At 38.1% G+C, this 20,567-nt stretch overlaps 1 protein-coding gene across 1 annotated transcript; it reads left to right on the plus strand.

Annotated features, from left to right (window-relative positions):
• The first annotated feature begins 4,213 nt into the window (after nucleotides 1-4,213).
• Nucleotides 4,214-17,591, plus strand: LZTFL1 (leucine zipper transcription factor like 1). Its single transcript, XM_069473514.1, has 10 exons — nucleotides 4,214-4,306; nucleotides 6,514-6,638; nucleotides 9,020-9,214; nucleotides 10,491-10,551; nucleotides 11,650-11,721; nucleotides 13,112-13,177; nucleotides 13,264-13,341; nucleotides 15,354-15,530; nucleotides 16,351-16,454; nucleotides 17,504-17,591. The coding sequence occupies exons 1-10, from the start codon at nucleotides 4,304-4,306 to the stop codon at nucleotides 17,520-17,522; spliced, it is 900 nt and encodes a 299-aa protein (XP_069329615.1). The 5' UTR covers nucleotides 4,214-4,303; the 3' UTR covers nucleotides 17,523-17,591.
• The last annotated feature ends 2,976 nt before the right edge of the window (nucleotides 17,592-20,567 follow it).

Here is a 20,567-nt window from a genome sequence, read left to right on the forward strand (position 1 = left end):
TAAATGCATTTAAAATATAAAAAGAAACCACAAAATATAAATTAGCAATTGTTTTATGGGATGTCTTTAAAATGTAGCTTAAATCAACTGGTCAACTAGAATTCAATTCATAGTTATATAAAAACATAACGGTTAAACCACAAGAACTAAATAACTCATTCTGAAACACTCATAATTAGAAAAGTTATATAAATCATTCCAAAATTATATTTAACATGGGAAATTGGGATAACTGAATATGTTTATCAAATTATATGCTTTCCAAGAGAAGGCATGCCCAGGGCCAAAAGTCACCCTCAAATACAGTGTCTGGAACCTATGAGGAGCTCACAAATGTCTGTTGAGATGTTCTGTTTATCTTCAATTTAATTCTGCAAGCATTGCTCAGAAATAAATTATGACCCAGCTCTTGATGGGAGGCTCAGGTTAATCATATAACAAAGATGCCTTCCTTCAAGGAGCTTGACTTGTATAAATTAGCTAAGAATAGCATTCCTTTTGCTTGCAGGCATTATTTGCCCATCCCATTGAGAAAACTTCCAATCATGAACATAGCTTGCACTAGGCTATTCAGATCTTCCAAAGGCACTACAAAGCCCCACCTTTGTAGAAAAACTTCCTGAGCAGATTTGTCTTTTTTTCCCATTTTCTAAGATAAGATGCAATTGGTGAACACCCTTACATTGCCAGTAGTCCAGGTAAACATTTAGGGAAGATCACAGATCTAGGAAGGCCCACATTCCTGAATAAGACACTGTTAAAGTGCTCCATCATTATACAGGCTACCAGTATATCCCTTTTGTCATTTTTCCCCTTGAAATAATAATAAATCTAAATGTACATCTCTGGACAGTTCCACTGAGGCACCTGATGAAAATCCTGGTTCCTTGTGCAGGAAAACCCTCTCTCTCCCACAATCATCACTCTCACCCACAACTCTTCCACACGCTGTTTAAGGCTTAGCTCAAATTGCACTGCCCTTTGGAAAACTCTCTTCTCCATCTCCTCTCTTCTCCATCTCAATAGGGGTCAGCATTCCCTTCTCTGAACACCCTTACTACTTACTGTCTGTTTTGAGATTGTTTTGCAAGCTTGCAGTTTCCCTTGACTTGATTATAAAGCCACTTTTGAAAGGGATGAAGCCCATCTTACTCATGGTTCCCTTCCCCACAGTGTCTTTCATTTATCCAGCTTTTCATGAACAGTCGATGATACTAGGACTGAGCTTGTCAGTTTGTCTCAAATGTGTGTGTGGGGGGGACGGGGGAATAAGGATTTAGTACATATCATCATCTTGACAATTACTTCTTCTTGTATTCTACAAGAAGGTATTCCTCACAACCAATTCTTAACATTTTTTGAGGTAGGCTTCACTTTTTGATGGCTTTAGTGTTTGTTTCCTTTGAGGTATTGTTAATGCATGGAGATTTATCAGTGAAACTAATCTATGATTTGGGCTAATTGTCATCATCCACACAATCTTAAAGAGAATTGTATTTTATGGTGAGCCACTTCCTTGCCTGACCTCCTTAATTGCATGTGATAGTGATTCCACTAACCTAATTTGTCAGCACCTTCCAATACTCTGCCAGTCACTAGGGCGTTTTGAAAGCAACTGAAAATAGCCTCTGGCCTATGAGAGACCTATTTAAATGCCATAGCTCCTATGCAGAGCCCTTTAATCTGGGCTCTTTCCTTCTTTAACGTCTTGGCTATTTTCTCAGTTGTAACTGGGCAAGGAGGGGAAGCTGGAGAGGGCTTTGGTAGAATTACATGAAAGAATCCAAACTCCAAAGATTCTGCCTTGTTCAAGATAATCTCCCCAAATGATTTTCCCCTATTTTCCACCTACTACCAGTTCAATGTTTCTCAATTTTTCCTCTTTCCCATATAACCTTCAAGATTTTTGCATTTTCTGTATGTTGCCTGTATTATTTTTTACTTAATCACTTTATCATTTCCTCTTTTGACTTAAGTAAAGCCTCACCTTAGTCCCCCGACCTGACCCAAAGAGCTATAGAGTGTGGGGAGCTGGGGCTTTCCAAGTCCCTCCACTTCTCACCTCGGATTCACTATCATGGCCACAAACCTTACACACAACGGAGGTTCTGTCAATAGTGGCAGACTGAGTGAATCTGTAAGCATCCCTAAGAAGACCAAGTGTACTTTCCCATTTCTCCTTTTGCCAAGACTAGGTTGCAAACACCCTGAAATTGGTGGTCTTAGTATTATGACTGGTGACTTATAAACTCATAAAAGTCTCATTTCATAATATTATAATACGAAGTCATCTTCATTTTATTCATGTTGAACTATGCTAAAAGATACAAAATGGCCTTGTTTGTGTGCCTCCCATCTAATCCCTCCAAATTTATATATACACACATATATTTAAAAAATTGCCACAGCAATTTAAAAAAATACAGGGATCTAAAAAGCTCACAAGTAAAGTAAGGTGGAGCTGTTCTCCCTCACAGCAAAAATTGTTTGCTTTGGTGATCAACCCAAGCTAGTAAACAACCTAAAGTACAAGTTCAGCCTTTTCATGAGCCAAATTCATCAATTTAAGACTGAAAATACATGTTCATATTTGCTGACACTATTTAGACAGCTTATGTAACAACATTCAACTCTATTGCGTACATTGGTTAACAATGATATTATAACCTATTTGGATTTTAGATTAAAATAGAATTTAAATTAAAATAACGAGCTGATGCAGTTTTGCAGAACTTTAAAAATCCCCAAGCCACAAACATCTTCACAAATGTAATATTTGCATTATACGCCCACTCCTTTGGTTCCCCTGAATTAATAACACTTAGCAATCATAGGAGTTTGCCTTTGAAAAAATAAACTTAAGTCTCCTCAGCAATGCAAACTGTTGAACATTGTTTATTTATATAAGTGTTTTTATGAAATTCCTTATTTATCTTGCATCCACAACACCTAGAAAAGTGACCTTCTCATTATGTGAATATAATGAATGTCTACCAAAGTAAGAAAAAACCAACTATTATAAGGATTTAGTAGGCACTAAATAATGGTAACCATTGATATCAAATTCAACAAAAACTGAACAGAAATTCGAGAGGTGGCATAGTAAAGCAGAAATTTTACTGAGTTTGAAGGCAGGCATTATGCAGAATGAAGAAGACCTTGCAAGAAGACAGATTCTGCTCAGATGCCATTGCAGACCAAGGGCAAGGAGCCTGGCCGAAGATGAAGTTGGGCACAGCCAAGCCAATACCTCCAGACCATCCGTCCATGCTTTGGAGTGCGCCAGGTTACACACAAGAGAACTCTGTCTACCGTTCTTGTTCCTGAAGCTTGAGATCCTTCCGTGGGCATTTCCTGCACATCAACTCTGGAGCATCTGAGTGAAGGACTCCGAGCTCTTGGTTTTCGCAATAATCTATCTTGTCCCACACTTTTGGCCCTTCTAAGACAGTATTTCAAAAGACTAGTCCATAATAACTCCTGGAACGTCGGTAGGAGGTGCATATTCCAAGGACCCAAGCTAGACTTCGTGAATCAGAATTTCCGGGGGCAAGGACAGGGAATATTTTTCAAGGTTTCCTAGTGTTTCTAGACATAAAGAAATGTTTGAAATTCATTGCTCTTTGAGAAAACCGATGCTTCTTGCATTTTATTTTTAAGGGAAAAGGTGCTAGAGAATTTAGAAGAAAAAAATAATGTAATAATGACGGGCGGAGTAGGGGGGAGGGGGTCATTCTGGGAACCTGGAAGCGCTGGTGTTGCTAATCGTTTTAGCCACCTTGAAAGTAAGGCAGGAACTCTTGGGAGAGAAAAGTCTGGGCCGCGCCCGCCCAACGCCCCGAACAACTTTGAAAGATTTGGAATCTGCCCTCGGAGCACGAGCCTTGGGGACGCCTAGGCAGCAGGAAGCACTACACAGGACCTTTCCAACTACCCAAACGCCGACGCCCCGAGGCGCGCAAGCGCGTTGGCTGCCCCAGACGCCCCCTTCCTGTTACCATTGGCAACGGCGGTCGGCTCCCAAAGTGAACGTGGCATGAAAAGGAGGGATTTCCGGCTCTGGAAGCCAATGCGTTTGCGGCCGTCGACAGTTCATACGGTACTTCCTGTCGCGTGATCTTGAGGACCAATGAAAGTGCATAACTGTAAGCCACGTGCCTCCGTTCCCATTAGCAACCGGAGGCTTCTAAACAATTTACTCTCCCTCCCCATCTTCTGCGGTCTAGCAACCCTTGGTGATCCCAGGCTTGGCGAGACTCCGTCTGGCCTCTCTCCTTTAGGCTATCGACTCCCGCCTTCCGCCATGGTGAGTAGCCAGCGCGCTGGCGCCGCACCGCGCCGAGGAGAGGACAGCAGAGTAGGATGGAGACGTAGTGCGGGTGGGCCCGGAGTGATGGCTTGACCTCAGAGGATTTGAGTCCCTCTCCTTGGCCTCCCTGAGGAAGGGAGCTTGCCCCGGGCGCGGGAGGTTTGGTTAACCTTGGCCCAAGCTCCTCCGGGATAATCCTGGGGGAAGCCGTCTCCTAGCATCCCGACTCCCACCGCGTCGCTTGGTTTCTCGCTCCTGCTGGGGGTACCAGGGCACAGTCACAACCTGCAGGTGGCCGGTGAACAGAGCCAGAAGGAACCGCTGCCTGCTGAAGGCGCAGGGCAGGGTTCTCACTCTATTTCAAAAAGCCGTAAGTTTTCACACATACGTGCACGTATACGCACACATCTCTTTGGCAGCATAAACTATTACGTGTTAACCAGCTGAGAAGGGAGAACGAATCCAACTTTCTGATGTGGAAGTGACTTTAAGAATCCAAGTACACCATTTTACAGCTGAGGAAATTTGAGTAACATTTTTGTTTGTTTGTCTGTTCAGAAAAGACCACTAATCCCTCCAGCGAATATAGCATGCCAACTTAAATAGCAGTCATATTCAGAACAGTGCACAGTTCTGAAGTGTTCAGAAAAAGGGATGAAACCAGAGTTGAAAGCACCACTTAAATGGCCTACTGAAATACCTCAGCAACCAGAATTCCTATTTAGCACACGCTGTGTTCCAAGCGCTCTCTCAGAGCTGAGAGTACACCTATGAACAAAACAGGCGGTTCCCTACCCTTATTGAGCTTAGAGCCTGTCCCACTCATTCTCTTTGATTTCCCTAAAGTATTATATCATGAGTTGAAAATATAATGGTGATAGCACAAAAAATTGTTATCTGTCCCCATTCTATTTTCTCAATTTAGTTAACACCTGAGAGTTTGGAGTCAGGTTCAGGTTCTTCATTAGTAAATTGCAGGTAGTAACTAGAGTTGTTAAAATGATAAATGAAATATGCATATAAAATAGCACAGTACCTGCTAAAATATTAAGCACTCAGTATATTGTAAGTTTTATTAGATTGTGTTCATTTTATCAGTACAATTTCTGCCGTATACTTCTCATAATAAAATCATATATGGATATTTGGGCATAGTCAGGAACAGGGAACTATTTCTGGTACCTTACCCCTCTTTTCTTCTACCTCCCCCTCCCAAACACTTTATGGCAGTTTCAAGACACTAGCTTGGCAGTGCTCTGGTAGGATTTCTTGCTGTATGTTTTCAGGAATAAAACTTTTTTATTATTTAAATATAGTATTTCTGCAGCAAAATTCAAACAACCTCTGATTTCCCCATTTGGATACCTCCCATTGTTTCTAAACATCTTAGAGCTGATCATATCTACCTCTCATTTAACAGGTGACTAATGTCAATGAGGTTAAGTGACTTGGTAACAGTCACACAGGTAGATAGTTGCATAGCTAGGCTAAAATCTGGTTTCTAACATATTGCTTTGTCTATTTATACAACACATCGACCTATTCCATTTCCTTTCTAATAATTAGATCTATACAGTGTACATGTGGAAGCAAAGGTTTATGAATAGCCATTTCCTAGGCTGATGCTATTTCTGTTAATGAACTCAGCTGTCCATTTCTGCTCCCTTTCTTCACTCCCATCCATTTTAGAGGAATTTTTCTGTCCTTTATCCTAAAGTTTATCCTTCTTAGTTTGAGTAATTTTGCTTTCTTGGTCCTAGGATAGCCTTAACTCTCCTTGACAGGAGGAAAAGTAATTAACAGAAATGAATTGGCCACCCCTGATGCACAGATACTATGCTAGGTGTCATGTAGTGTAAGGAATTATTCATGCCCTCAGGGAGCTTACAATCTAGTTGGAGGAGCAATACCTGAAAAAAAAAAAAAAAAAAGACTGTTAGTACAAGGTAGTAATCTATCTGTGGTGATGCCAAAGAAGCAGCAGAGATGATATATGCTAGTTTTTGGAGAAGGGCATAACTGTGGAGTCACTGAGGGTATATTGAGAGGCATCACAGAGTAGGTAAAACAGGTTAGGCCATGAAGGGTGGGTAGGGAAGAACAGAATTTGATGGACATCTAACAGTCTCTACCACAGAATACTGTATATTTTCATTGTTGGCTCTCTTCAAGACTAACAGTCAAATTACTTCTCTCTTTTTCAGGCAGAGTTGGGCCTAAATGAGCACCATCAAAATGAAGTCATTAATTATATGCGATTTGCTCGTTCAAAGAGAGGCTTGAGACTCAAAACTGTAGATTCCTGCTTCCAAGACCTCAAGGAGAGCAGGTATCAGAGGACTCTAAGGAAACCAAATAGGAATATGGATTCCTTCTTCTAGCCAGCGTGGAGATGCCATAGCAGAAGCCATAACAACTGTTTTTAGAATTATTGCAATTATTCACTGAGAGCAGCTACACTAAGCCTCATAGATATATGAAACTCAAGAAATTGGATTGTGGTGGGACCAGTTACTCTATTAGACATGCACATAATGATAATTATGGTATGGCAAAGTTTCAGAAGGGCAGTAAGGAAATTGCAAAGGACTTACGAATTAATTGGCTGGTTGCATTAAAGATTCCAGAACTTTATTTGAGTTATTATTTAAAATATTAGAGCCACAAGACATGGCAATTAGTGATAAAACACCTATGTGGTTTATACTAAAGAATTAGGGGTGAGAAAACAACAGGAAACCATGAAAAACTTGTTGACTAGTACCAAAATTGTTAATTGATTTGTAGCAAGAGATAATTATTAGTTTGGTTGGACCAATAATGGAAGGTAATTAAATGTCAAGTCAGACATAAGTGAAAAAGACCTCCAAGTAAGCTATGGCCATCATAAAGCCATGAACGACTCCACGGTAGAGGCCATCAGCCTTAGGCTGTTACCCATTCAACCCGTTAAACTAATTAAACTAAACTAGGTAATCGGGTTCCCTAACCCCCAGCAGATGACAACAACTTTCCCTAACCCCCAGCAGATGAAAGCAACTTAATTGGCAAGAACATGATATGTCTATTAAAGACTATAGAGGCCGGGCGCGGTGGCTCACGCCTGTAATCCTAGCACTCTGGGAGGCCGAGGTGGGCGGATCGTTTGAGCTCAGGAGTTCGAGACCAGCCTGAGCAAGAGCGAGACCCCATCTCTACTAAAAATAGAAAGAAATTATATGGACAGCTAAAAAAAAAATATATATAGAAAAAATTAGCCGGGCATGGTGGTGCATGCCTGTAGTCCCAGCTACTCGGGAGGCTGAGACAGGAGGATCGCTTGAGCCTAGGAGTTTGAGGTTGCTGTGAGCTAGGCTGACGCCACGGCACTCACTCTAGCCTGGGCAACAGAGTGAGACTCTGTCTCAAAAAAAAAAAAAAAAAAAAAAAAAAAAAAGACTATAGAAAGATTGTTAATATATTTAATAAAGACTTTTATAAAAAATAAAATTTTGGTTTTTTAGAGTAAATTCTGCTGACTAGATGAACTGTTAAAGAATTGTAAATCAAATACTGTTAACTTGAGTATAACTATGATAATACTTTAGTGTAACTGGATCTTGATTGTGTCCTTTTAGAAGTGAGGGAGAATATAAAGCTGGGGTTGGGGCAGTTGCTTTTCACCTCCTGAGAGTCTTAGAGATAAGGGACTTTGCGGGGTAGAGGCAGGGAGAGGAGGGGACTGTGTTACTAGGAAATTTGTTGAAAGCAGGAGGTGTGCCCAGAAGCTTTCTCAAGGATTCAGCTGTTGGGCATGTTGCTGAGATTCTGAAGATGATTGTATGTGTGATACACCCCCAGTGTGACTGTAGGCAAGTCACCTCCGCCCTTCAGACCTGTGTTCCTGCCTGTAAAGTTGGGGTATTGAAGAAGATGGTTCTGAAGTTCTCTTCCAACCCAAACATTGTCTGTGAAAGTAGATTTTTAATGCCGTTGTTGCTGATGATGTTCATTTTTATGGAGTGGTCAGTGGAGCTTTAAGATAGGTGTTTTTTTTTTCATTTGGGATCTCAAGAATGCTAAAAGAAGCAATATGTAATTACCATTTATTTCTCATAGGCATTTACTAACATGTGAATAGTTCAATATAATTATTAAAATGCTGGAGAAATAATAGAAAGGAGAAACTATACCTTCCATGTGACTTTAGAAATTAAATATAATAAAACTTGAGTTTAGTGGAGATTGAAGTAAAAAATGTTTCATACCGAAAATTTTAAGAAAAAAAATTACATGATGGTTTGGGGAATGTTTCTGAGCATGTACTTGTATTAACAGATGTGCAGCAGGCATGCTGGCTTCCACCTGTAGTCCTAGTAACTCAGGAGGCTGAGGCAGAGAGGGCTTGAGCCCAGGAGTTTGAGACCAGCCCAGGCAACATAGCAAGACCCCATCATTTAAAAAAATGTTTAAATAACTAAAAAACTTTTTTAAAAAGGATGTGCACAGTTGAAGAATTAGCCACAATTTAATCATTTGATTAGATATCAAAAATTGAGTTTAAATTCATTTCAATCTGTCTTATTAATAAAGAAGACAGTCCCCAGAGAGATTTTCACTGTAATCTTTTAATCCCTTAGATGACGTGAATGTGGATTTCTTAATTTTGTTGCATTTTGTGAATTAGTAAATTGTGTTACCCAGAAGTTTGGGTTCATGGTGGTTTTTCAGGCTGGTGGAGGAGACCTTCACCATAGATGAAGTCTCTGAAGTCCTGAGTGGGTTGCAGGCTGTGGTTCACAGTGAGGTGGAGTCTGAGCTCATCAACACTGCCTACACCAATGTGTTACTTCTGCGGCAGCTGTTTTCACAAGCTGAAAAGTGGTACCTTAAGCTGCAGACAGACATCTCTGAACTTGAAAACAGGTAATAAAATCTGTACCTGCAATTGTAACAATAGTAGCCCAAGCATAATCTTAAAATTTAGTGAATGTCTTTGGTGCTGCTTTTCTTGGGGCCAGTGTGTGAGAAAATTTGGGTGGGGTAGCAGCAAAGCATTGAGTCACTGAATGATTTCTTGGGTCCCACTCAACATCCTTTTAAAAATTCTCTCTTTCTACTGTCCAAGGTATTACAAAGATTTATGAAATTGCTTTTTAGGCTATGATTAATTACTCCTTGTAGCACCTTTGTTAGCTTGGTCAGTATTACAGTCAGTCTTTATAGATAGGTCAACTAAAAATAAAGATTAACAAAAAAAGAAACAGTTGAAAAATTAATTCAAATATAATAAATACTGTGAATTCAGATTAGTAGCATTTGAAGTTTATTCCTAAATAATTACATTTAAAATTATATACATCATCTTTAAAATAGGAAGTATAAACTATAAAAAATTTTATGAGCTGAACAGTATCAAAGAGCTCAATTTCAAAAATATGGTAAAATTGGTGAAGTTGAAAGTCATTCTAAGAAAAGGCATGCCAGAAATCAGGAAGGCCAGACCACCGAGCCCCGTGAACTGCTCTCTCAGCACGCTCGCAGCTCATGTGGAAAGCAATGAACAATGCTGAGAATAGCTATGGACAGGGAAGGAATCATTTAACTTCTGCAGCTGTCTGGTGAGAAAACTCTTGAGAAGCTGATGTTTTAAGGAACTTAGAAGAGTAGTCACTGCCATTCACTCCGTAGCTTGTGTACATAGTCAGCTCTCGTTTACCTTTGCAAACCGTCAGGTGTCTCACCCTGCATTTTTTGGGAATATGTAATACTCTTTCTCAGTAGATACTGTGGACTAATTCCATTTTTCTAAGACTACTGTATGAAAAATCAGTTTGTCTTTCTTGAACACATACTAGCTAATGATATATTAAGTAATAGAATAGTTTCCTTAGCATCTCAGAAATAGAGTTGACTAAAAATGTCGCTGATATTTGTGTTAACATTGTAGTTTATTTCTAGCAATATACATTGTATACCTAGTAGCTGCAAAATACTAGGTGTTGTGGATTATTAAATTTGGGTCCATGTGATTTGGATTTTCAACCATTTTTAACTCAACATCATTTCGATGTGGTAAAGTTTTGTCCATCTTGCTCTGTTCTCTCCACATGTAATAGGTTCGTACCAGTGATTTTATTCTTGTGTGTGATATAAATCTATTTTAATTGAATAATTTTTTATATTTGCTTTTATCTTCAAGAGAATTATTAGAACAAGTTGCAGAATTTGAAAAAGCAGAATTTATGTCTTCAAATAAAAAGGTAAGTTTTTGGTTATTCTAAATCCATATCTTAATAGCCAGTATTTAAAATCATCATGTCACTCAAAGCATTCAGAGGTCAAAGTGAGAACTCTGTAGGAAAATCATTCAATTCAAGAGAAGAATTCAAAAATTGTCTCTCAGATTTTCAGGCAAAAGAAGTTTTAGAAGTAACTATGAGAAACTGTTTTTACCTATTATGATCTATACACACACACACACACACACACACACAGTCCCTGCAGTCCAGTCTCAATCCCACCCATATAAACTCTTCACTGAGATGATGCAGAGCACAGGCTTTGAGCAAACATCCTAGCTGTGCCTCTCACTAGCTGTGTGACCACAGGCAGGTTACCTGAGATGGCTAAGCCTCATTTTCCTCATCTGCCAAAGAGAGACAATACTAGTACTTACCCACTTCTCTTTCTGATCATTCTCATTATCTGCAGTGACCACTTACCATTCCATTTTGTAGATGCACCGTAAATATTCCCTGTTTTTGTATAAACACTGCTAAGATGAATCCACGTACATACTCAAAACATTTTCCAATTATTCCTTTGGAACATATTTCTGACTAAGAAATTTCTGGGTCAGAGAACATGGATTCTTTTGTTTTTAATACATATTACTAAAGTGCCAGAATATTTGTGCCAAGTTGTTTTCTTCTGTAGTGTACTTGCCTAAGTCTATATTATAGTTTTTCACAGAGTCTAAGGTTCATGCAGAAATCTCTGTTTCAGCTCCTGCAGGTTAAAATCCTAGTCCCTAGACACTAGGATTTATATCAGGTCTGACTTTGAGCTCCGTTTTTCCTTCCCTCCTTTCTTCCTTCATTTTCCTTCCTTCTGTATTTTTTTACAAGATATGGGGAAGATAGGTTTCATTTTTATCTCTAACATGTATTGGGCCATATACATCTTAGGCACTGGGACATAACAGAGTGAAACCAACAAAAATCCTCATGCCTGTGGAACTGACATCCCAGTGGTTATGTTTACATACAGCATCTTCCACTTAGAAAGTGCAAGTGTTCGGTGATTATAAATGCTTTATTCTGTGGTGATTTCAGTTTGGTTTCTTTATTTTGTTTCAGCCTATCATAGAGATCATAAAGCCAAAACTTGTTCCACTTAATGAAGGTGGAACAACAGAACTCCTAAACAAGGTAATGTTATCATTTTGAGAAATGGAAAACCTCTAATTCTGTCCTTTCATTGCCTGAGCAGCTCTCAAGTAGAGAAACAGATGGGAGGAGGTTGATTCAGGCCTTGGTCCACTGAGGGTAATTAGTCTGTCACAGTACCAGTGGTACCCGGGGGCCAGAGGAGAGCATACTTATCTAGGCTGTGAAACAGCTCTCGCTCACACCTTTTCAAAGTCAAGGGAATGCAATTTTGGATAGTGTTTATTGATGGACATTTGAAGTTTATGATATGTGATAACAAGGAAGGAGATTTTTTAAAGATGTTTATAAAAATTATTTATTGGTACATGTTGAGTATGTCTTATCTTCAATGCTTGGGACCAGAAGTGTTTTAGATTTCAGATTTTGGAATATTTACATTATACATGCCTGGTTGAGCATCGGATTTTAGATTTCAGATTTTCGGATTTGGTATGCTCAACCTGTATACAAATAAATATTTTTCATGACTTCTATATTCTCAACATTATGCGAGATATTGTTAGAGATAAAAAGCAGTGTGATACGTGGTCTCTTGCTCTCAAAAATGTAATAGTTTTGTTGGGAAGGTAGAACTGCTGTTCAGAAGCAGAGACAGGAGAATACTCTCCTGTGTGCTACAGGTGTCGCAGGGTAGCAGAGAAGACACAGTTCCATGTGGATGAGAGCAGGTGAGAACCAACTCTTGGGTAAGGTGGTGCCCGAGCAGGGCCTTGAAGGGTGAAGACAGATTGAATTGTTAGAGGGAAAAAAAGGAGGCATGTCAGTCAGGAGAACAGAATGGGCAGTGGTCCGAGGCAGACAGAAGGCCGGCATGACCTGGAACAGAGTGCAGTGCCCTGTGACTGGGCCGGTGTGTGTTGGAACCTGGTGAGAAGTAAGACTGGACTGACAGGTGATTCTCACGTGAGCTGCAGAAGAGCAAAGGTGTTTGGCCTCAGCTCAGTCAGAGCCATTTGGGGGCTTGAGCACAAAGTGCTGAAGTGACGAAGATAGTGTTCTCAGGATAAGTGGCAGCACTGTGCAGTGTAGGCTGAGAATAGACCCAAGAGCTGCAGGACCAGTTAGGTGAGAGATGACAGGGAAAGGAGTCTTCAGAAGAAGGTTGAGGACAGAGGGCTGAAGGAGGAAAGGTATGTCTGAGAAACTGAGAGAAAAGGAACTGGAGGTCTTAGAGCCAAAGCTGACTCACAGGTTTCGAGGCTGGTAGGCTAGGCAAAACTGGGATATTACCAAAATACCAATAGTGCATTTTTGAACTATTATGTAATTTACATTTAATTTTAAAATTAGGTTTTTAAGTAACACAAGTAGTAATTTCAAATATTAAATATTTTGGTTAAAATAATAAAGCCTTAATTTCCTCACAAAGGAAATTTCAAGACTTCAAGAAGAGAATGAGAAATTGAAGTCAAGGTTGAAGACCATAGAAACACAGGTAACTGAAAAATCCTTTAACTAAATTATTGAAAGAGTTACGTACAGATTAAATACTGAACGTGTTTTGTTTAAACTTCATTATAGGCTACAAATGCCCTGGATGAGAAATCAAAACTAGAAAGAGCGCTCCAAGATTTACAGCTTGATCAAGGAAATCAAAAGGTGAAGATAGTTTTAGCTATCTTTTCACATTTTCTAAGTAGAATAAAGTTAGAAACTTAACATTAAGTCTTAATTACTGTTCATTATACCCTACCCCCTGCCACTCCCTGAGACAGATGCCACGGTTGTCTGATATTGGGACATTCTTGCCCAGAAAAGGCCAGGTGAGAGCCAGTGCCCTTCCCTCCGTCCATCCTCTGGGGCAGACAGGGCAGATACACAGCTCACTTGCCTAACATGTCCTGGCATTTCCCCAGCATGCAAGGTATTCTTAAATTTATTTTTTTTTTTTTTAAGTTTTTCCCCTTTTACTTTGACGTCCAATTACAATGTAAAAAAGGAAATGAAAGGAAAAGTTTTCAGTTAATGGATTTATGTTTGGGTTTTATTAGACTGAACATTATGTAAGTTTGCCTCCAATGAGTGTGACAAATGGCATGAATTGACTGGTTATGACTCTTCAGATCCATCTGTATCTGGCAGCACTGTGCAATACAGCGAAGTCCAGTGGTGTAGTTCTCCGGGCTTGTCTGAGTACAGTGACTGATATCGTGTGCAGTTTTGTCCCCTGTGGCCTTTCCATGGAGTGTGGATGCTGTAATATGATTTCATGTGAATGAGACCATTTGGGTGACTTCAGTGCAGCATTGGCTTTTCTAGTGGTTGTACTGTCATTATAAAATGTCTGCTAAACATTTCGAAAAATTTACTTCATTAGGTTTTTGTTAAACTTTTTTCTATGAAAAATTTCAAGCATATGCAAAAGTAGAGAGAACAGCATAACGAGTATGGTCATCACTCACCTTCACCAGTCATCAGCACATGACCAGTCTGGTTTCAACTGTACCTCTGCTTTCTTCTTCCCTCCCCCTATGTTTTTTGAAGCAAATCTCAGACATTGCACCATTCACCATTTCATCTGTAGAAATTTTTTAAGTAGGGGGATGCTTCTTATATGGCTAACAAAAAAAAAAAAAAAAAAGGAAAATATATATGATTTTCAATCATTATATGCCAAGGACCATAGATTTATAAAACAGAGCTGAATGTCCCAGAACAGCTTTATAATTTCTCAAAAGTACAACAATTGCAAACATTTTTGGATGATGAACTTGTTTAAAAGCCATTTGAGGCTTTGTTCCAATTTTACTTTAAGATTTTAGACATAAAAGCAAAATGGATATATACCTTCATTAGTTGGAGTGAAAGAAAATGTTTTTTAAAGAGACCAGATTCAAAATTGAGCAAGGATTTTTTTCTTTTATTGAAAGGACTGCTTCATATTACATATTTACCAATTATAGACCATTTTCCTGTCATATCAGTGCAAGTCTTCTTTCTCTCATGAATCTCATCCAGTCAAAACCAATATCCAGATAGAGAGAAGATGCAGCTGCTTACATTGTGCTGCAGTTGTCAGAGTATGCAACAACGTGCACCTTGTTAATATAAAAAACTCAAGTCTAGCAAATTTAGAAAACCATATAATCAGTTATTAATCATGCTCTCATGGTATTTTCTTATAAATAGTGACTAAAACATATGTCTATTAAATTTTTGGTATAAATTGTATTATTTTTATTTTTCCATCTGTATCATTTTGAAGAATTCAAAATTCTTTATCAGGATTTTTTTTTTTAACTTGGCTTTTCAAAGTGAAACCTATTTGCCATCTCAACTGCGGTACACACGATGTTGTCAAATTTAGGATCTCACCTCTCTCCATTCCTCTTAGAGTGGAATACCAGCAGTTCATAAATCATATTTTATATATTTGGAATTCAGCGACTACTGAATGTCTGCCATGTGCAAGACACTGCACACCAGCGGCTGACAACTGAGTAGGCCTGCTGGCAGCCCTGAGAGGGCGGGCGCTTACCCTGGCTGGTGAGGAAGGCTGGTGTGCACACACATCATTTCTTTCATCTCCTATGATGTTGAACGACCATTCTAAAACAGTTATTATTTAGGATATCAACAGGAAATTATGTTCATGTATTCATTTTTCATAGGATTTTATAAAGGCCCAAGACTTGAGTGACTTGGAAAACACAGTTGCTACTTTAAAGAGTGAGTTTCAGAAGACACTTAATGACAAGACAGAAAACCAGAAGTCACTGGAGGAGAATCTGGCAACAGCCAAGCATGATCTACTCAGGGTTCAGGAGCAGCTGAGAATGGCTGAAAAGGTCAGAAGACTGTGTTTGAGGGATTTGTCTATTCACGTCCAATTAACTGATAACATACAGTATAGAGAACAAATGTGACTAAGATAAATGTTAAATAACTACAGATTCAGATTATTTTTTCTTAATGTATTAGCCAACATATGTTCTAAAGATTGATCCTTTCTGGGCACTGAGATTCTTCCATTTTTTGTACTAAAATATCTGTGATGATAAGAAATCTCCTCTCCTTCTGTGAGGTGGTGAGATGCTCCTCTATAGAAGGCTTACAGCCCACCCTCCATGGGCCTGTGTTACTCTTCTCCTTCTTCCTACAGCCTGCAGAGGAATGGGCGACTTTTGTTTTTCAAAGGGTTTCTATACCTTCTTCATAATTTGTATGTAATATGTAGACAGCTAGATTCTTCATTTTGGGGATTAGACTCTTAAGAATATGGAGCTAAAATTTAACTAAATTAAAAATCTTCCTCCTAAAATACTGAAACTACTTTGGGATTTGGAAAAAGATTGTGCTTATTTTACCTGAAAATTAGTTTAATATTTCAAATAGATTTGCCATATCTAGCACTAATATGCTTGAGTTATTTGCTGACATTGTACTTGGGAAAATGTTACGATTTTGTTGGCTTCTCATTTCAAAGAATATGTTTTTAAAGTTTGAATAGTCTTAATTTTATATAAGTATGTTTTTTAAGGAAATTAGAAAATAATATAAGCAAAATATTAGTAAAGTTAGAGCAAAAAATATATACATTTTCATCACATTTGTTATTTCTTTCCTTAACTATTTTTTAGTAATGGGCTGACATTTTTCACTAAGCAGGAATTAGAGAAGAAATTTCAGCAAACAGCTGCTTATCGAAACATGAAGGAAATTCTTACCAAGAAGAATGACCAAATCAAAGATCTGCGGAAAAGACTGGCAAAGTAAACCATGCTGATCCTGCCTTGAGATTTATCTCCCTGAGTTGATGTTTGTTCTCTGTTAAACCTAAGCTGTGTCCAGAGTGGTCAGACCAGTGGGTAGTTGCTTGATCATTTAGTACAGAAGCCTTCATTTGAGGAAAGCAGAGGAGCTTCAACCTGGTCTTGTCGATAAGGCCCACCAGGGCTTCTTTTTAGGTTCAGCTAGACCTGTAGGCTCACATGTGACTACAATAAGCTACTCTTGGTGATGGATTTACTTAGCAAGATACTGGACAGGAAACACAACAAGCTAACAGGGCAGCATTAGCAATTCTCCTCAGTGGTGTCCTTGCAGCAGTCCAAGGGCTGGTCATATTGTGCCCTCGAGTGACAGTTTAGGTTGGAGAGAATGAGATCCATGCAGATGGGTGCCATAGCCAGCTTGGCTTAGAAGTCCATGCTGTATGTAGGATCGGTATCTGTTGTAGCACCTGCATGATGCCCAGTTAGGGACATGTTCAGTTACAAGACTATAGCACAGAGGGAAATCTAAAGTGTGGCTCCTACTATATTTATAGTTCACTCATAGTCCTCCTAATCCAGATGTAGTCTACTATTTGGGGTCATTTTTGTCATCAGACGTTTTGCCTGGAAACTCAGGTACATTTTACTTTTATCAGACTTCCAGGGGAACAGAGCTAGAAAGTGAATTTAAGATCAGATGTGTCCTTAGAGAAGGGGATTTGTTAACCCTTTGCTCACATAGTCGTAACAACTATTCTTGGTGATTTGACAATCGAGATAATTATACTAAGCCATCACAGGTCTAAATGCCAAATATGGAGTCTTAGCAGTTGTCTGGTCCATCTTCCCACCTGATGCAGAAATCCCCTCTGATTCACCATCATAATTCCTTGAATGTGTCTGACTTCTACCATAGCAGTCATTTTAAGTGAAAAATATAGTATTACTGGCTTAGTCACTGTAGATGCTTCAAGTAAACTCATTTGGTAATGATGACAACAACAAAAAAAGTATCCTGATATTATGCTTTTAATTCATATTTCCAGATATGAACCTGAAGATTAAAAACTGAAGATGTCATCTCAAAGCTGCCACAATATGAACATACAAGTGCTCTCACCTCAGGCATGTATTTTGAAGCATTTTGTCATATTCCCTCTCCTTATTTTTCTAATATTTAGACTTTGCTTCTAATATTTAGAACTAGAGTTCTTATTTTCAGTTGTCTAATAGAGAACAGAGAAAACCTAGTGATTCTGGCCGGTATTCCCACACACCGGTCTGCCTGCCGAGTGCTCCAGAGTCTCAGTTTGCACATAGTGAGGATTCTTTACAACAAGAAGAGATTTTTAGAGTGAGAAGAAGTCTTATCCTTTTGCATTAGTATAAAGAGTATATCTTTTTAACAAATGTTAAAGAAGCTAATAATGTCTGTATTTGTGTATTCCCCAAGGGTAAAAATAAAAAGTGTTGTTAAAGATAATTTAAAATATCTTTTTTACTTTTAAAATTGAAATATTAATTCATTTACTCTATTTGAGTATCAAAATAAGTATGAATTCATTGGAAATGTGAACACCATCTATTATGGGCAGCATTTTTACCAATTATAAGGAAAATTAACAGCAGTGAACATGAGGATTCGGTTAACTTCTTTTGCTTCCCCATCTTAAATGTCGTCCATCAGAGGAGGTTCAGACATTTTTTGCAGGATGACTTATCATGAGTTTGTATTACTGATGAAGTCAGATCCATCCTGTACTTCTACAGTTTAGAAAGTATTATATCTGGTCTCAGAATAAATGTAATCTTTATATTTGTTTCCAGAATATTCTTTTAAATTACACATTAAATAAGAATACCTTTAAAGATACTTATACTCAACATAAAATCAGCAGATCTCAGTTTTGACTTTTGATTATAGTTAATTTATGTGCATATATAGTAATTAATTGCACTCTTAGGAGGTTTTAATTATATTTCCATTGGTCCTGCTTTTTCTCAGGTGATTTTGGATAAATCATTAGAAATTGGGCATCATATCTGCCATTGTGTAGTGCAATGGTACACTATAAGGATAAATAAAATCAAGTCCATAAAGCAGTAATCCCTCAGAACAAAAGCACTTACTCTTCAAACATTAATATTTAGTAATTTTTCCCACCCCCAAAAGTAAGAGTGTCACACCCGAAATAAACATTGTCTACTAAGGCATTCCACTTCCACCAATGAAGATTTTATTCCTAGAGAAGACTTTACTGATCAGAACATAAGGCTTGTTATTATTTTTATTCAAGCTTTTAATATGAGCCTTGAATTTATTGTTTTTCTTGTAGGCTTTATGTTAAAATATTGAGGAATAAATGATAAAGGCTTAGATAACTTCCCTCCAAAAGGACACAGAAGGCAGTGTGAAGATGAATGCATCAGAGATGGGAGAGGATAAAATCCAGTGACAAGCCCACATAAGTCACTCATCACTTTCCGTAAGCTCTTACAGCTTTTGCTGAGGGCTTCAGTCTCACCCTATATTCCTTTAGCCCAAAATGATACTCTCTTCATAAGTCCATTCCATTATTTATAGGCCAAGATGTTCTATATAGTTCAGAAATAGAATTCCTAACTAAATTTTAGGCTAGTGTGTCCTTCAGAAACTGTTTAATTATTTTCTCCCTACTTTCTCAGTTTGATGCCAGTAGGAAAAGAAGATATGTTGAAAAACCTATATTGTTGGTAGAATTTCAACTGGTTTTCTTGGTAGCATTTTTGAAATACTCTGTATGGTATGTTCCAGTTGCTCACCAATAAATTCAAAAATATTTCTGAAACCTTAAAACCTAATTATGACTCTGGGAGGCTGAGGCAGGCGGATTGTTTAAGCTCAGGAGTTCGAGACCAGCCTGAGCAAGAGCGAGACCCCGTCTCTACTAGAAATAGAAAGAAATTATATGGACAGCTAAAAATATATATAGAAAAGAAAATTAGCCCGGCATGGTGGTGCATGCCTATAGTCCCAGCTACTCAGGAGGCTGAGGCAGGAGGATTGCTTGAACCCAGGAGTTTGAGGTTGCTGTGAGCTAGGCTGACGCCACGGCACTCTAGCCCGGGCAACAGAGTGAGACTCTGTCTCAAAAAAAAAAACAAACAAACAAACAAAAAAAACAACTAATTATGTTCAGCATTTAGATAAAGAAATACGATGTTCTTTGCCATAAATCAACATGATGATTCTTTCTTATATAAACACATTTTAGTGCTTCTGGTTTTGTCACTGTTTTTTTGTTGGTTGGTTTTTTAATTTTATACCCTTAGCAAAATATTAGTTTTAAATTTTTTATTTTCTTTTTAGTGTTTCCCAGCTTTAAGATTTATCTCATTTGACTGAGAAAGAAAGCCTTTTTAGTCCATACATTTTAGATTTCTAAGAATGTTGGTTCAGGCCTCGATTAAACTTTGTGCTAGGCTGGACAGGCCGTGGTTATGTGGCTTCAAGGCTCCTGCTAAGTTATTACACAAACTTTTTCTTGACAAAAATAAAATCCAAAGGGCTTTTATTATTGATTTCTTCTGTTTGATACTTAAATGTTTATTTTTTTCTCTCTATGTATTATATTTTGAGTCTATATTAAATAAATATTTAAATGATCATTTGCTTATGTCTTACAAAACTCATCATAAGGAAAATATTGCTCTACGTTGAATGTGTAACCCTATTTAATAAAGCCTTTGCTGTTTGTTATTTCCATTCTGATTTACTGAAATGGATTTATAGACATGTTTGAATTTTAAATGCTTGATGCTTTTAGATATAATATTGGACTGCAAAAATTTGGCATTAATGATTTTCCTCTGCTTATGTGTAAATGCATACGTTCCAACGCTTTGCCGTTAGAATTCAAAACATAATTTCTCTCATATAAGCAAGTCTTTCAGAAAGAAAAGCTATCTCAGCAAAATAGTATTTCATATTTAGACAAAATAGTAATATTAAGATGACAGTATTTTGACAATAGTATTTAGACAAAACAGTTTTCAATACCACTTAGAAAAAAAATGTTTCAGTATTACCCGAGGGGAAATACTATATTTAAAAAAAGGTAGAACCTCTGC

This window comes from Eulemur rufifrons, chromosome 7, assembly GCF_041146395.1.
Source record: "Eulemur rufifrons isolate Redbay chromosome 7, OSU_ERuf_1, whole genome shotgun sequence".
NCBI lineage: Eukaryota > Metazoa > Chordata > Mammalia > Primates > Lemuridae > Eulemur > Eulemur rufifrons.

Excerpts from the sequence above, each read along its gene's own strand:
- LZTFL1 (XM_069473514.1), top strand. Across the intron at positions 6,639-9,019 it reads CAAGACCTCAAGGAGAGCAG|GCTGGTGGAGGAGACCTTCA; the intron begins GTATCAGAGGAC and ends GTGGTTTTTCAG. Across the intron at positions 13,342-15,353 it reads TTGATCAAGGAAATCAAAAG|GATTTTATAAAGGCCCAAGA; the intron begins GTGAAGATAGTT and ends CATTTTTCATAG.